At 26.0% G+C, this 18878-nt stretch overlaps 1 protein-coding gene across 3 annotated transcripts in view; it reads right to left on the bottom strand.

Annotated features, from left to right (window-relative positions):
• Positions 1-18878, bottom strand: part of LOC100210062 (protein GDAP2 homolog) — a 72302-nt gene that overhangs the window by 2313 nt on the left and 51111 nt on the right. For all 3 annotated transcript variants that reach the window (XM_065792769.1, XM_065792768.1, XM_065792767.1), the window contains exons 11-14: positions 16474-16550; positions 15987-16063; positions 15684-15823; positions 10132-10330 (exon numbers count right to left, since the gene is read on the bottom strand). In XM_065792769.1, coding sequence (XP_065648841.1) covers positions 10132-10330; positions 15684-15823; positions 15987-16063; positions 16474-16550 — 493 coding nt within the window. The remainder of the gene's footprint in view (positions 1-10131; positions 10331-15683; positions 15824-15986; positions 16064-16473; positions 16551-18878) is intronic.

Genomic DNA, 18878 nt, shown 5'->3' with positions numbered 1-18878 from the left:
AAAAGAGATCTATACGGCAATTGTAAAAACTGTTCCAGCAAATAACCAGAAATCTTCTCACACGGACAGAACTTATTCTTCAAATACTTGACACAGGTGAGTTTGATCTTACTAACAGCATTAGCAACCGCCTCATTAGTTTCTTTAACAAAGTCATAATATATTTTAATGGCGTCATTGACTATATCAATAGTTTCAATTATGCTAGATGAAATATGCCGTAACAATTGTTCACAAATCACGCCGCAAGAATATTGAACCGCCAATCGAAGAGCACCAAAGCAATTTGAGAGAGTCATATTATCGATGAAGGTGCTATCGTAGAATAACTTGATCAAATTTAGAAATAACTCCGTACCGTTTGGTTGGATAAAAACCTTTATACGATAATTAGGAGATGTCGAAGATAACAGTTTTCTAAAGTATTCACTATTAGATGAAAACAGCAAAGAATGAATTGACAATATTGTTGTCTGTTCTTTTTCTAGCTTCGGTCTTTTAATAGTGGTATCCATATCAATCTTCAATTTGTGGTAACTACTGTCTTCAATAATCTCAAGAACGCCATCACTTAAATCTTCACAGTTAAACAGACTAGCTAAAGGACTTTTACTCGGCATTTTGGCACCAATATTATTTTCAAATAAATTCACTTAAGGTAATTTTTTCGAAAACCACGGTTTCAATCTGCTTTGGGAAATTATTATCTACGGCATTATTATTTTTGGTTTTAATCCGCTTGTTAAAATCAATAGGTAAACCTTTTACACAAATTCGTTTCACCAAAAACAAACTTTGAAATTACCAACCAGATCATATAATATAAAAAAAAATTCGTCAAATTAGGTTAGAATAATTGAATTATTATAAAGAGACGCGTTTAACGTGTACGCGATTTAATTAGTTTACGAGCTATTGTTCTTTTTCGAAATATTGTTTTAACCTAATGCAATATATTCCAGTTTTTGCCTAATGCAATATTGTTCCAGCCTAATGCGATATTGTTTCAAGCTAATCAAATTAAACAACTTATTATATAAATCTCGTTGCGCAAATAACGTACGTCGTTGAAAAAAGCGACGTTAATTATTTTTTTAAAGGAATTTAAAACAAATTTTAAAATATTAATGCTTAGCATTCAAAATAAAAAATGCTTGATTATCAATGAAATAAGCACCTGTTCACCAAAAAATCTTTAAAAAAAATTAATAGTTTTTGGAATTATTGTAATTAGATTAGCGAAAAGTAAGATAAAAAATAAAATAAAAACAAACGAATGAATAAATCAAAAGAGAAAAAATCTTTTTATTTACTCATTGTTTTAATATTATTCAGCATAAAATAAATCCTCCCTTTTCACAGCACGGAAACAAAGTTTCTGCCACCTTGAAAAATAGCATAACATATGAAATTCTGCAATTTATACACTAACTACCTGTCGCAGCAAAAAAACAGTGCACAGTATTATCAACAGTATCAGCACCAAGGAAGGAATTTTTTCCTTTTATTTTATTTGTAAGAAAGATTTAGTATAAAAAGTGAATAAATTTGTAGCAAATAATTACGGAAACAAAAAAAACATATATATAATATATATATATACACACACACATATATATATATATATATATATATATATATATATATATATATATATATATATATATATATATATATAATAGATATATATATACATATATATATATACATATATATATACTTATATATATATATATATATATAATAGATATATATACATATATATATATACATATATATATATATATATATACATATATATATACATATATATAAATACATATATATACATAATATATATATAATATATATATATATATATATATATATATATATATATATATATATATATATATATATATATATATATATATATATATTTATGTACAGTGGGTTGCCAAATTATTAGGGACACTTTACTTTTTAAGTAATATTAAAGTTTAAATGATTTTTGCGAGCAAATAAACTGTTTTTAAATAACTTTTTTTGTGTATTTTAGTTACCAATATAACTATAATTGTTTTTAAACTATGGCAATTGTGTCAGTCCACTCTATCTGTCAAAAAGTTAGGTTATTACTCAATTAGCTGTCAATTGTTGAAAAGAATGGTTGGAGTAAGTTTAAAATTGGTTTCACTTATTTATTTTTGGAACAAATTTTTGCAAGTTTTTCGAGTTCAGAACTATTGAAATCTAAGTACTGGTTAATAGATCAATAAGTTATAGTTAATAATTTATTATTTTTTCTAATTTTAATGCATAAATCCTGACTTGTAACCATTCTCACCTCTCATTGATTTTTTTAGTATGGGCATGTCTCCAGACTTAACCCCAAGATAAAGTAGGGAAGTAAAAACCTTACTTCTTCATTCTACACATTCTCAGAGAGAGATAGCAGCAATTGCAAGTGTTTCAAAGTCAGTAGAGAGCCAAATTTAAAAAAAATTGATACAAATGTGCCTCTAGAACCAGACTGTGTTGGCAAAAGTGGCAAAAAAAAGGATAACTACTCCATGTTGTTACCATAAAATTAGAGACATCTGTCTTAAAAACAGAAAAAAAAGTGTAACTCAACTAGCTACACCTCCAAAAGGATGGTTCAGAGAAGGTTGGCTGAAGAGAATTTAATGGGTCGTTGTCTAACCAAAAAACCATGTTTAACTGAAGCCATGAAAAAAAAGCGACTGGAATGGTATAGAAAACACCAGCATATGATTATTGAAGCCTGGAGTAGAGTAAATATAATTTATAATATTGTAAGAAACCAGCAAAATTTAAGGCTAATAATTTAAAATATCTTTGAAATGTTTTACAGGTCTGCTTCTCAGACAAACCCACATTTCAAATTTTGATAGACAAAAGCTCATTTGTTCGACGACGCCCAGGAGAAAAATTCCACCAGGACTGCCTTTTGGAAAAGGTTAAACATCTTGTGAGTGTAATGGTGTGGCCTGTGATCTTAGCCAAGGGTATAGGATGGCTTTACATTGTGGAAGGGACCATGAGACAGGACCAGTACAAGGGAGTACTGGAAAAAAGGCTCCTGCCCCAGGCCCACGAATGGTTCATGCATGACTCAGCACCGTACTATAAAGCTTAAAATGTTACAGCATTCCTAACTGAAAAAAAAGTGTGTTTTGCCATGGCCAGTGAATTCACCTGATATGAACCCCATAGAAAATCTATGGGAGTTCACAAAATGGGAAATTGCCAAAGAAATCAAAACCAAACAACAATTGATAAAAACCCTAATAAGAGAGTGGCATAGCAACCCCAGTCTCCAACAATGCAAAAGTTTGCATAGAAAGCATGCCCTGACACCTGAAGCTGTTATTGTAACTAAGAGTGGCATTAAGATTATTACCTTATTTTTATAACTTATTGTAAAAGTTTTTATAAAAAAATAAATAGCTATGAATAAGTAATAATGTTGTTTTATATTCTAAATAATGCTCTCTAACAATAAAAACAATAAAAAGATAACTACAAGATACATATTTATTCATTAAAGTAGTTTCTATTTTAAGATTACTTAAAAAGTGTCCCTAATAATTTGGCAACCCACTGTGTGTGTATATATATATATATATATATATATATATATATATATATATATATATATATATATATATATATATATATGTATGTATGTATATATATATATATGTATATATATATGTATATATATATGTATATATATATATGTATATATATATATATATATATATATATATATATATATATATATATATATATATATATATATATATATATATATATATATATATATATATATATATATAAGGTAGATTAGGCTATTATGCAGGGTTGGCAAAATCCCGGCCCAGTGGATTTTTTTGGGTAATTTTAGATTTTATTTTTTTTATATTCATTAAAAAAATTGTTTTGTTTGTTTAATAATATTGAAAACTAATATAACTTTCAACTTTAAGTTTATTTAAAATATATTTTATATGTTTTTAAAATTTATAACAACACCCTCTCAAAATATTTTCAAAAAGTTTATTTTTATTACAGTTTAAAAAATAATTTAAAATTGTAATAAAATATAAAAAAAATTCATGTTAAACTTATATGTATTGATTTATTTTAAATTAAAAAAAAAAATTTTTTATAATTAAAAATGTCAATGGGAATTAGGAGAAAGAAAGCTGGAGAATGCGATGATATAACTGAAGCTGAAACAGTACAAAGGTTCCTTGTGACTATTGTTGTGCTTTGATTATCAACAAGATAGAAAGAGAAAAGCACCATTTTAAAGATTGCCAAAAAAAGTTTTACTTTTTACACAAGCATACAAAAGGGGACAATCTTAATTTGTCAAAATATTTAAATAAAAATTGTGATAATGTACTTCCAAATAATGATTTAAATGTTAGTGCATCTGCTCCAAAATGCTGGACCATCATCTCAAGTTGGAAAAAGTTCTTTGGTATCTGTTAGTTCTATAAGTTTGTCAACACCTTGTAGGAAGCAACGGTTGATATCATCATACACAATATTAACTAATATGGAACAGAAAGAAAATATTATTATAAAAATAGCAAAATTTTTCTTCAGTGCAAATGTATCATTTAAAACTTCTGAAAACCAAGAATTTATAGACATGATCAAATCATTGAGGATATAATCCACCTAACCATAAAATACTTGGAGGAGAGCTCATAGAAAAAGTTTATGAGGAAGTAAACAACAAAATGATGGATCAACTTACTCAAGAATTATTAAAAATTATAGTTATGCAAGATGAATGGAGTAGTGTTACTAATGATCCCATCATTGCTCATAGTGCATATGACGGATTTGAGTCTAAAATTTTATGCACTACTGATTGTGCATCAAATAAAAAAACAGCCAAGTATTGTACCGAACTTCTTTATAATGTCATTAAAGATCTTAAAGAAACATACAAAAAAATATTCGCTGTGGTAACAGATAATGAAAATAAGATGAAAAAAATGAGGCATTTAATCAAAGAAATGTATCCAAATATTTTAATATATGGGTGTTCTACATATTATTTAAATCTTTTAGAAAAAGAAGTAACACACCCAGACATCATCGAGCAAGTGGTTGAAGTGCATAAATATTTTCGCAATACACATCAACCACATGTAAACATTATTTTGTATTTGTGGATTATAAACTTCAAGTATAAAAATATATGAAAGTTTAAGATTAACTATTCAATTTTTATTTTAAGGGACAGTTGCCTGAGAATGGAGGGCATATACCTCAGTTACCAAGCAATACCCAATGGAACTCCCAAATTGACTGTATAGAAAAATACATAAAAAACTAAATTTCTAAACTTCGAACACGCCCTGCTAGCTCAGGATCAATAGAAATAATATTTTCCTTGTTTGGTTTTATCTAGTCAAAAGTTAGAAATAAATTAGGAAGTGAAAAGGCTAAAAAGCTTGTGCAAATATATAGACAGTATCAAAAATAGATAGTTTTGTAAAGAGTAAATCAAAATATAATTAGTCTTGTCAAAGTGTATTTATTCTAAAAAATTTTATTGAATGAATCTAATTTGCTTGGTTTCCAAAATAAAATTTTGTTAAATAAAAATAATATTGTGTTTGAATTGAAAATTTCCCTTTATAGCAAAATTTTTGCAAATAAACAATTTTTAGGGATCATCACTCATGATCTACTTAAATTTGAAATTTTTTTTAAAAAACACAGAGGTTTTAAAAAAGTAGCAAAAATGCTCATATTACCCAGACCACTTGGTAATATGAGCACTTTAAATTAGCTCAATAAATTTGCATTAATTACGTAAAAAAATACCTATCTAAAAATTAGAACCAATTTGTGGAATATAATGATTCTACGTTATTAATAAAAATATTTCAAGGGGTGCCCCAAGACCCTTAAACATATAACGGGTCCCTTATATTAACAAAAAAAAAAAAAAAAAAGATTTTTCAAAAGTAAGTAGGTAAGAAATTTAGATAAGTTTTCTTACTAATTTATTGTTGCTCTGTTCTTTAAAAACATTGAGCACTCTATTTGTAGAATACACTAACTTAATTTGTATAAAGCACAATTTTATTTCATGGGCAAATGATATTTATCTTTTTGATATTTATGCTTATCTAGAAATATGATACATTTGTTATCTGATAATTTTGTGGCGATGTACCTAATAAATCGAACCCTGCAAAAATCTATGAACAATCTCTTTCACAGAAAGTCAATTATTTTTTTATTGTAACAAATTACACTAATAAAAATCAAAATCTCTCTCAAGATGTCTTATTAATACTTAATATTAAAGTGTTAATCAATAGTGTTAAAAGTCCACTTGTTTGTTATTAATGATGGAATGAAAATGTTGGAAACAAATAAAAGCAAATTCACAATTATTTAAAACAAGTATGAGAACAATTAATTAACACTTAGTTGCAATGCACTTTATTACATTTAATTACAATGTGTGTTGTAACTATATAAGTTAGCACAAAAAGTTAGAATAAACATCGCTAAAGATCATCTAGATTATATTTTTAAAATCCAAAAAATATTTTTCTTACAATATCTGGAAAAAATATTTTTCTTTACTTCCTTTAATCTATTTAGTTTCTTTAAAATAGTCCTATTATCATTATTATAGGAGTTTTAACAGCTTTCTGCTTCTTTTTTTTTTAAATGAACAGATAATTAGGTATATATGTTACATATTGTAACATGTAGCTCATTCCATTCTCTTTCTACTCAAGATTCTGATTCTGATCAATATAAGTTATTTGTCAGTTATACCTGACTATCTTATCAAAGTGTCTTTTGCAAAAGATTGTATATTCCAGTAATTGAATGCTAACATCATTAATAAAAATAATAAAAAAATTTGGTAAAATAAAAAAACGTGTATTAGACTGCTGTATTGAATATGGTACTGTTGTATTCACAGAAAAGATTTTCTTGTTATTGTGCAGTTAGTATATTTAGGCAATCTGAAACTTTTAGGATATAAACACTTAAAACTTTTTTTTAACACACTGATTGAATATATAAAAACAACTACACTATTCAAATTTGATACTGTAAAAGTTTTATTAAAATTAAAATTAAAGATAAATATTTGCTTTATTACTTCAAACTCTTTTGTAATTATTTTTATTATCATTACTTGTTAATGACTAATTATTACAAACTATAGTTGTACTAACCTAAACAAAACTAACCAACTAAACTACTAAACTAACCAACTCACATGTGACCACTTTGCACTCTATGAAACTAAGTAGAGTAGAGTTATTTTCATCACAGGAAATTGAAAACATTTAAGAAAATAGTGGTTAAATTATTAAGAGAAATAAATAATGCTAAATAAAAAAAAAAAAACGTTGGCAAGTGAGTTATTTGATCAGCTGGTGGATTTAGAAGAAGCATTAAGAACAAAACCATGGGGTGCTTGAGGTAGGTTCAGAGACTTATAGGTTCATCTTACTTCAAGCAGCAAGAGGTGCATCATTAAAGATTAAAGACAAACTACACCACATACACCCAGGCCATTACGATTAATGTATCTAAAAAATGGCAATGAAAGTTGATGATCAGATGACTCTAAAAGACAAGAAATCATAATCTTTGACAAAGAATGAAATTAGTGAGCTCATTAGATAAGGTGCATCAAGAATGATCAAGATGGTTTGGGAATGTAGAGCACAAAGGTGCAGCTGTCAGGTTTCAACATGTAGAAAGTTAGCAGTTTCAGAAGAAAAAAGTAGAAAATATAAAGCTTGAAAAGAGTGTCATTACAGATAAAAAATATAAGGGCATCTGGCAGAGGTTGGATTGACTGATAAGGTTGTTTCTAAGCTATCTAAATCATCTTGGTGGTCATCTTGGCCCATTTCACTAGGTGGTCAAAATCATCTTAGAAAATTTGGTAGTCTGAGTGTCTTTTATAACAGCCATTAGTTCTGTGTTGTCAGTTTAAAAAAGTGACAAGTGAGGCCTGGCATGTCAATATAAATAACAAATGAAGAGGCACACTAGTACAGAACCTTGCAGAATTTTACTGAGAACCTCTAACCAATCAAAGAAGTAAGGAACTATGTTAAGAAAAAGAAGATGCACAGGGTTGTGTCTATTGGAGAAATAACATTATGAAAAAATCTGTGCATGTGCAGAAACAAGCTAAAAAAATGATGATAATATTAAATTTGTATTTTTTTAATAAAGAAATAAGTGTTTTTGTCTATATGTCTGCTGAGATTTTTAAAAAAGATTTTCATAATCTTATCTTTTTTTAGGAATTACTAACACTCAATAATAATAACATTTTTTTAAATTTTGTTCAAAGTTATTATTTTCTCTCAATTATTAAAAATAAAATTCCATTTATAAATATTTTTAAAAACTAACATTTTTTGACTAACCAACTTACTTTAATCCTATTTTTAAACCTTTACACTTATATTTAGACCAGTTATTAATTGTTAATTGTTTTAATGCACTATTTACTAACAATATTTTTATTTGAATGCACTATTTATGTTGATGAATCAGTTTATCATTAAATACTCACGATCAGTTGGTGGAAATAATATCAAATGGTACAATTCTCTATTTTTCAAATACCAAACATTAAAAGTTTTACTTAGTGAGGGCTTTATAGAAGATTTATATTACTAACTGTTTTGTAACTGTTTTAGAGTATCTCATACATACACTAAAAACATAACTTTTGGTTCACTATTCTTTGCAAATATTGTCATTTATTTTCATGATGACTAATTTCAAAATATTTATATCATTATGGCGTATTAATTGAAATACATTCACAGCAGTTTCTAAATTGTATACAACACCATTTAAAGTTAAAACTTGTTCTGAAATATATAAGATACAATGCTAACATCAGGATCAGCATTTGATAGGTTTTGAAAGTAAATTTATTCATTTAACAGTGAATTTATCATTACATTTTAATTTTAAAACAGTTTTTTATTCAAAAAAAAAAATTTTATTTTAAATCTAATGACAATATTTCTATTTTATTATTTTGTAAAATAAGGAATTTATTTGATAAAAACTTTTTAAAAAAGTAACATTCTGTAAATTAATTTGACATTGATTAACAAAAACAAAAGGAACAATGCAAGTCAGCACAGAAGCAAAAGACAGCTTTATCAGTTGAAGCTGAGAAGCTTTAACTGATAAAGCTGATAAAAATTCACTGACTGAATCATTTTATCAGACATCAATTAATCACCTTTTTTTGTTCATAATTCAAAAAAATACTTATATCAATCATGTGAAAAGTTGTTTCAACTGATACAGTATATATAAGATCAGAATCAGGAAAGAAATTTATTAAGTGGTTGAAACAGCTATTCATTTCAGAAATTGTCATAAACATATATTTATAAAAATTGCATAATGAATTAATTGCTTCATCAAAATGCAAATATATCGACAATTTTATATGAAAGTGCTTTACCAGAAATAACTGCTTTTAATTAAAAAGGGCTATTTTTTTCAATAAATCAAATATTGGCATATCAAAACTGAAAATAATAGAATTATTTAAAGATCCAGCCAAAAAAAGCCATGCCCAAGCCAGCATTGCAATCAGCATCACTAGTGTTTATCATCAACTTCATGTTACCAAAAACACCCATGTCAAGTATTTAAATTAAATATTATAATAAAACACACTAAATTAAAATTGGCCTAAAATCTGAAATGAAATCATTTCTGCAACAAATTAATGGCTCTGATAAACATAACAACAAAGCAAAATAAAACAAAACAATTAAAGGACTTCAAATGGGGATAGATCTTAAAGCTATGTTGTGAAAAAAAATATATTATTTCTATCAAACATTAAACTTTCTGAACATTCAGACTAAAATTCAACAAACTCTATAAGAGTAAAAACTTTAAAACTTTATAATTTTATAATTATTATTATCTATATTATTTTTTTTTTACTAAAACCTAATTTTTTACTATTAACCCTATTTTGATAGTTTAAACTTTCACTTTATGTATTGTATTGTTTTGTTACACATTTTTTTGTAGCTAAATAAAAAAATTCAAAAAAGAATATACCTGTATATCAAACTCCATGACAAAAGGGGGTATTTCTAATTGATCTGGACTTATGATGTCATACAGGTATTGAACACCTGGAACAAAATGAACTTTATCTTTTATTGTAGCAGCATTAAACATTGTAAAGAACCAAGTACACACACGCAGCCAAACTGAACCATGAATAATTTGAAAAGAATGCATATTACGGCGATATCTTAAATATTTAACAATTACAATTTAAAACTTATCAAGCACATCGTAAAAATCAAGCATATCGTAAAATACATCAATAATTATATCTTTACATATTTAAAAAAATATACACTTTTTTTAAAATTAAATTAAGTTAAAACCTTTTATAAATAACAACAAACAATCTCTTAAGTACAACTTTTTCAGTTATAAACTGTTGGTTGTTAAAAAATTAAAACTAAATTTAAAATTGAAAAGCTCTGTTAATGTGAAAAACATGAACTTTAAAAACTTTGATAATTTGTAAATGGTTAATTACAATGAACAATTATAACAAACCTTCAATTACAGACTAATAACAAACAAGCTTTGAGGAATTATAATTAACATAAAACTGTCATTGGAATTTCTCTGTTTTAAGTAGCCTGCATGTTAAAAAGTTGTAAAGGGTTATCATAAATGCTACAACACTACTTATCTATTACTTTGACTCTAGGTTCCCTAAACATTATATATTGATATTCAGGTTTTCATACTTATTTTGTTACATTGTTAAACAAATTTGTTAAGAGCCTCAACAAATCTGGGTGTAGATTTAATTGTGAATTATTACAATAAATGTTACGCAAAATTACTATTTGGATACTCTATTACCTAGAGGTGCCACAAAACTGCTTTCTTATTCTCTTGAAATAAGGAGGCATTAGTTAAATCTTTATATAAGATGCCACATGTAGCTAAGTTATGCCAGTACATTTAGTGGGAAATGTACTAATAATGATAAAGTACTAATAATGCATACATTTTATGAAACCTAAAAGATGATGAAGTACTAACAATGTATATATTTTATGACACCTCAAATATGATCCAGCACTAAATCTGCGAGGAAAAAAGTTCACACTATATATAGTTAAAAATTTTTTTTTAAAACTTAACAGCAAAAGAAAAAACTAACAATGGTTCAAAAAAGGTTTTTCAATGTTAATCTAAATATCTTAAAACATACCTTAAAAGATGCAGAAGTTAAAACTTAATGTATATACCAAATAGTTTGGTGCAAACCGTTAATTTTTAAGTAAAAACGAAAAAAGAAGTTAATTTCTAAGTAAAAAGAAAAAAAGAAGAAATTTTTATCATAGAAACATTCATAATTGAATCGGTGAAAAGAAGAACAGTACTAGTCCAATATTTTCATTTCGAGATAATCAATGTTTAAGTTTTAAACAGTTATATTCTTATGATTTTGATCAAGGGATTTTAACCAAAGTACTTTTAAATTATCTAATAGTGCAAAAATAAATATTAAAAATAGTTAAATAAAAAATAGCATTTTAAAAAAAATTAATGCCATGCAAATAATTATGAACAGTAGTGTATATAGCACTTGCCAATGGTTACTTTTAGTCCTTTTTTTTAAACTTTTTATCTTTTGCAATATACTTTGTCAAACGATCAAATTTTCATGGGTTAAAGTTATAAAAACTTTTGTAAACATTTGATGTTATAAACATTTTTTTTAGTTAAATGGAAACATAAAACTGCAATAAATTAAAAAAAAATCCATACATAATGATAAAAGTATAACTTAATAAAATCACATAAAAAATATACTTAAATTGGGTAAAAAAAAATTTATAACAAAAAATACACATGCAATATTTTAATGAAAAATATTTTAGCAGAAAAAATTATTTTTTAACAATAACTTAAAATCTTTTATAACAACTATATCATGCACTGTACGAGTAAAATAGATTTCAATCCCTTTTTAAAAAAACACAAGTGTTAAAAAAAACTATTTAAAAGAATATGACATTATTTTAACATTATATATAAGTATGTATTATACATGGATTATATATTAGATTATATAAAAAAAAACTACCAATATATTTATTTATACATAACATTATTCATGAAAATGTTCACTTTGATACTTTTGTGTTTTATACATATATGCTAAATAAGCTTTAAGCAGATTTCATGGAAAATCTTTTATATTAAATATTTATTCACTCTTTTAACTTATTAAAAAACTAAAAATCTTTATATTCTGTATCTAACATGATAGGGAAAAAAAAAAAAACTCTTTTGCTGTATTGGCTTCAAAATGATCATATGGATTTTCTTGTGTTTTGAAAAAATGATAATATGGATTTTCTTGTGTTTTGAAAAAATGATAATATGGATTTTCTTGTGTTTTGAAATAGATTTTATGTTTAATATAAATTTGAACAATAACTTTTTCATCAACATGATTTTTTAACATCAACCACTTCTTGACAGAAGATTGCTCAAGATCAAGTTTTTTAGGCATACTCAATCCTAAGAGGAAAACCACCTTATGAAAAAAAGAACTGGTTAAATACGCATAACTACTATGCATAACTATAATTAAAAAAGAGCTTGAATTGGAAAAATGCTTAATCACATAAGTAAAAAGATTTTTTTAAAAAGCCACAAAAAAGAAAAATGCAACAAAACCATTAAAGTGATATGAAGAAATATTATGCTATAAATAAAAAGAACAAACCTCCTGTACAGCATCTTTTTGGCAAAATGTAGATGATTATTAAAAAATTATAAAATTCCAAAGTTATTATTGATGACAAAAGTAAGTTCACATTAGACATATTTGATCTTAAATGATATGGCTCATTATTATTTAAATGACCAGACTTTAACATCTAATAGTATCATCACAACAAAGCAAAATATATGCCAGATGTTTGGCTAGCCTACATTAGCCAAATCACACCATGCTAAATCAGTCACAGGTTGGATACAAGCATAAAAAAAAACAAGGGTACTAAAAGACTTGAACCCAACAAATGTGCCACAAGATCATACTACTAAGGATTTTTGAACAATTTTAAACAAAAAGTGTACTTGGATTAGTTATTGTCTGAGAAACATGAGATTGTACAAAAGTTAGCTTCAACGAAGAACAAAAAATTTAACCAAATACGGCAGTACAGAGTCATATTATCTTTTTTTTCTTATTTTTAGTGAAGATCCCTTACAGTTTTTATATAACTATAACTTTTGAACTATTATTTTTTGAAATAAATTTATATTAAAAAAATATGTTGAGCTAACTTTTATTTCACATTTGTTAAAAGGTATGCAGTATAATAATTATGTGAAATGTATGAAAAATCTTATAAATACCTGGAGTTATTAGTTATCTAAAGTAAATCTTTAGAAAATAACAATTTTTTTAGTTGTGGCAAACTAAATTTGGTATGCAATATTTCTACATGTTTACAAATAATATTGCTGCCATAAACTGATAAAAAAATTTAATTAGTTATCTAATATTATTGATAGATAATACATTTTGTTGATGGAGTTTAATTGTCAATGTTACCCCTATAGGGGGAAACCTAAGCATTCCTGTCAATGTTACCCCAAAACTGAAATATGCATTTTAAAAAAATATGCTACAAAAAATTCTTACATGCTTAGTATTTAAAAACAACATCATAAAAACACATGTTAAATGATATTATAGTATGTTTTTTTTAATCTTTTAACTAAGGATTTTTTGCAACAAAAAAACTAGAAATTAGTTTAATTTATGCCTGTCATATTATGTTGTTATTTATACTTATTATGCGGATTAAAATAGTTATTTTTTTTAATTCAACGTCTGGCTTCAGCATCTGTTAAAATAATTTAAACAATAGTTAACGGGTGATGGGTAAAAACATTTAATCAAACACATATCAATGTTACCCACATGTCAAAGTAACCCGCGTTACCTTATAATTAATATCAGTTATCTATATTTAATACCTGGAGTTATCACTTATCAATATTTAAATGAACATACATTAAATAAAGAAAAAAATTAAGATTTACTTTTGAGTTCTATCAAAAAAATAAATGTTGATAGTAATAATTTAAAGATTATAATTTTTATTATATTATTTTGTTTACCTATGTATTAAATTTTCTAATTTTTATTATACCATTTTGTTTACTTATATTGCAAATTTTCTAATTAATTTTTATACATTGCAATATTATTTTTCTTTAAAATATGTTAAAATTTAAATGTCCTTTAATAATTATCTAGTCATATACGTGTTGTGTTTTTCTTATTTCGATATTTATAAAGATAAACTTTGTATAAATTAAAGTATGTATTTAATGCAAATTTATATTTATAATATGTATAATAATAAACTTATATAGTAAAAAAGTCATAAATTATTATAAAGGACATTGAAAGCATTGGCTATAATGTATAAAAATTATCTAGACCACAGCCCTTTGTGTGGGTTGGTTTCTAAGATTTTTTATCTTAGATTAAGATCAATTAAAATTAGTTCAAGTAATTTTATTTTAAAAAGTTTAAGTAATTTAAATATCTTTATAATTTATAAATATCTTTATAATTTAAATATCTTTATAATTAATTGATTGTGATAATTCTACTTTATTTATACTCTTTAGATTGTTTACCAACATAAAAACTAACACAGTATGTTTAATTTTATTTTCTTAAGTTTTTGAAATTTAACAAAATACAGTTGTCCCCCGGTTAACGAACCCCCCTGTTAGCAAACTTTCGGTTAACGAACCGAAAGTTTGCTCAAAATCCTCCCCCGGTTAACGAACCGGAACTCGGTTAACGAACCGGGACCGCCAAATGGCGTGCACACGCGCGTGAAAGTCGGGCGCGCCGTCCAGCATTTCCCCCTCAGTTTTGTGAGTGTCATGGAAGCCTGGGAGGTGAATGGTTGTGCTGGGTGTGCTTTTGTTGTTTCATTTTTTTCTTTTCTTGTTTCACTAATATTTTTCATGCATTTTTGTGCTTTTTTCTAGGTTTTTTTCCCACTTGCGATTTTTTCGATTTTGCGATTTTTCAAAATGTCGAACCCTGCGAAAAAAAGCAGAAAAGTTTTCACTCTTGAAGAGAAAACTTTTTTTTCTAAAACTTTGACAAGCAATTTTCATGCACAATTTCAATTTGTTTCAATTTTTAAAAGTGCATAAATCTCAGGTTTCAATCATTTCACCTTTGCCTATATTATTTATCAAGTTGGACAATTTTTTGAATTTTTTCCCCCATTATTTCGGCAAAATCCACCAATTAAAAATTTTTTAATGGCGGCCTATGGGAAAATGCGTTTCGGTTAACGAACTTTTCGGATAACGAACTAGTTCATACTCCGAATTAAGTTCGTTAACCGGGGGACGACTGTAAAATTAATTTAACGTGTTTTTCCTAACATTTTATTTAGATATCAACAAAATATTTAAAATAAAAAAGAAAGGATAAAAAGGATCCAAATGAAATTCTACAGAGCTTTTTTCTTTAACAAATACTGCTTTAAAAAAAAACAAATCTATATGATACCTACTTGATATCTAACATTTCATAAAAGTGTTTTAAAAAAGTCATATCAAGTTGATGATCTTCGGTAGTAAGTGTGTGGAAGTATAAAAAGACATACTCTCGACTTGCAATTGTATCCATGAAATGTATAAAATAAGAAACAGCCTAAAATAAAATTATTCTAGTACAATTGCTAACTTGTTGCAATATTTTACAATAAGACATTATTTATTTGATTAACACTGCCAGTTTTTTACTATTTAAATTTGAATAAAACAAATCAAAATTTAAAAATGAATTTTAAGTTAATAGACAACATCAACCATACTTTATTAAGATCAATTGCATGTGCAGGAAAGAATCGTCCGATGAATACAACCACTGGACGTCCTTGAAGATCTACGCCTGAAAAGAAAACAGATTATTATTTATCTATACGTAATTATAACAGTGATACTGTTAACAATGATAACAATGATGTATGTACATACTTTATCATTGTTATAATGCTAATTAGAGTTTCACAGGCAAACACAAAGACAAAATACTTTATAACCAAAACAATATAAAAACATTTCAATGCTTCATATGTACCAAAGTGATCCTACACAACAATCATATTCTATCACTAAATAAAATATTTCTGTATCTTCTAGCCATTTATTTCCATCAAATTTATATAGCCTATTGCATCCATTAGAGCTTTTTTAACATAACCTTATTCAAATAAATTTTTATAGAAAACAAAATTACTAAAATGTACTTTTATTTTATTTATTATAAATACTTTAATTATAGATAAATTTAAATAAAACCTGGATTGGATAAAAAACCCAATTTCGAAATTTCTGAAAAATCTTCAGTGCGGGAACGCTTTATCCATTGTGAATACCTAAAAAATAATTTTAAAAATTGACTTTAAATTTCCTTAATAAATAAAATTATAAGCCTTTTAAAAAAATACAACAAAGTAAACAAACCCAAAAACGTAAAAATAATAGGTTATTATTTCCTAGAAGAAAAAAATAAATTGTTATTATTTCCTAAAAACACGCTATTAATTTTATTAATACATGCTTATTATGAAGTAAAAAGGCCTAACATGTAAATGACAAAAAATGAAAATTTAAAAACTTTATAAAATCATAACAATTCACAATATGCATATGAAAAAAAAAAAAATTATAAATGTTAAAGTCAGTTTTATAAAAATCTTATCCTTTGTAAAAACCAAGTCTTCACTTAATAAATGTAAACTTTGCTGCAGCATTTCTTATATAAAACAGTCAAGTAACATATTCTCTTTTAGATAAGGTGCAAAAACGCATTGTAAACATAGTTGAACCTGCTCTTGCAGCCAATCTCCAACCATGATCCGTCATTGTAACATTGCTTCTCTTTCTCTGCCATCTACTAAAATTCATTCTTGTGTTACTCGTCATTCAATTAAGTCTCATCCTTTTTTTGTGACTGTTCCTAAGTGCTCCAAAAACTCTTATTCCTCTAGTTTTTTTCTTTGAACATCAGTTCTTTGGAATTGGCTTTTTTCATAGTACTTCCTGATTCATATAATTTGCAACCTTTTAAGTCATCTGTCAATTGTTATCTTGCTCTACAAACTTCATCTTTTCACTTCCAGTAACTTCCAACTCTTATAGTGGTTGCTTGCAGCCTTGTTGGAAGCAAAGATTAAAAAAAAAAAAAAATGTATAAGATTATTGGTAGGGCTGAAGTACTTGAACTCATTGTAATATGGGTGAGCAAGTCAAACCAATAGATTAGGCTTTATGTAATCAACCAAACAAGATAAATTTACTTATTATTTATATATTAAATGAATATTTCACTTAGATATGTTTTACATATCTATTTTAAAATAAAATTGCTATCAGTGTGTGTCTTGAGAGTTGTTATTAAAATTTAAAAACAAAAAAAACAAACAAAAAACAAATAGAAAAACTAATATGAATAGAAATAATCTGAGATGAATGCTGCACATGATTAAATTGACTAGTTGCACATAACACTTTAGTGATGATGTTATACTAAATTAGCCATCTGATGGAACTTCAGTAAATAAACTGGATAAGGGTTCGCGTATCTATGTAAGAAGTTTCTTCCATGTTTATTATAACAAACAAATAGTTGTTACATTTTATTATTCTTCAGCTTTTTCTTCTTTGTTTGAGAAATTGTCTGGATTAAAGTTTAAAACTTGCCAAACTATATCTACATAGTATGCCAACCTAAATCCATATATATATCTACATATATGATTTGTTGATTGTCTTCAGAAACACTGGGTGAATTAACTATCTAAGTAAATAAAAACTGTAAGCCCAATATTATCTAGCGGAATTACCCATTGAATAAAACTTCTTGGAAATAGTTGACAACATTTACCTGTTAACCAAAACACTAAACTTTTTAATAGAAATATAGAGGAGTTTCAGTAATAACCACTGGTGACAAAAATTTGGGTAGTACAAAGGAAAATTAATTAATAATGTGTTCCTAATAAAATAAATTGTTCCTAAATCTTTATCTTGAAATAAACTAGGTATAAATATGAATACATTTATACATAACCTCTGGTGACAAAATTTTAGCACAAAATTAACACAAGTATTATGAGTATAAAGAAAAATTTAATAAAAAAAAAATTGGTACAGAAATACATAATAGTAAGCGACACAGCAGGCACAGGACAAAAAACATACAATCAATTTGTGTCCTGAACTTTCTAGACCTTTTTGGAACCGAAGTAAATTTTTTTGGTTAGCATGGAACATTCAAAAGTGTGCTGTTTTATAATAAAACACAGATTAAACAAACAAGTAAACTAAAATTAAAATGTTTTATAATCATTTGTCATAAATATTTAGTTTTATGGTTAACTTTTTGCAGATAATTTTTTTGGTAGTTGTTAAATGTGTACGCCATATTTTATCTTATTTTAAAATGACATTGAAAATATAGACTGTATATTTTTAAATATAAATAATTATATCAAAAACTGTATTATAATTTTATATTCAGCTTAAGTCAATTGCTAATTTGCATACAATCATGTACTAAAAAACAATATTCCAGGTTCCAACAAAACTTGGAACAACATTATTAAAAGTATATATCCTTTAAATAGATGGTCCCTTGTAATTTCACAAACAATGCAATTTATTAGATAAAAAGAAACCAAGCTAGTTATATTTTTCTTTTT

Source organism: Hydra vulgaris, chromosome 03 (assembly GCF_038396675.1).
Source record: "Hydra vulgaris chromosome 03, alternate assembly HydraT2T_AEP".
Classification (NCBI taxonomy): domain Eukaryota; kingdom Metazoa; phylum Cnidaria; class Hydrozoa; order Anthoathecata; family Hydridae; genus Hydra; species Hydra vulgaris.
Note: the sequence above shows the minus strand (reverse complement) of the source record. Positions and strands in the feature narration are given on the sequence as shown.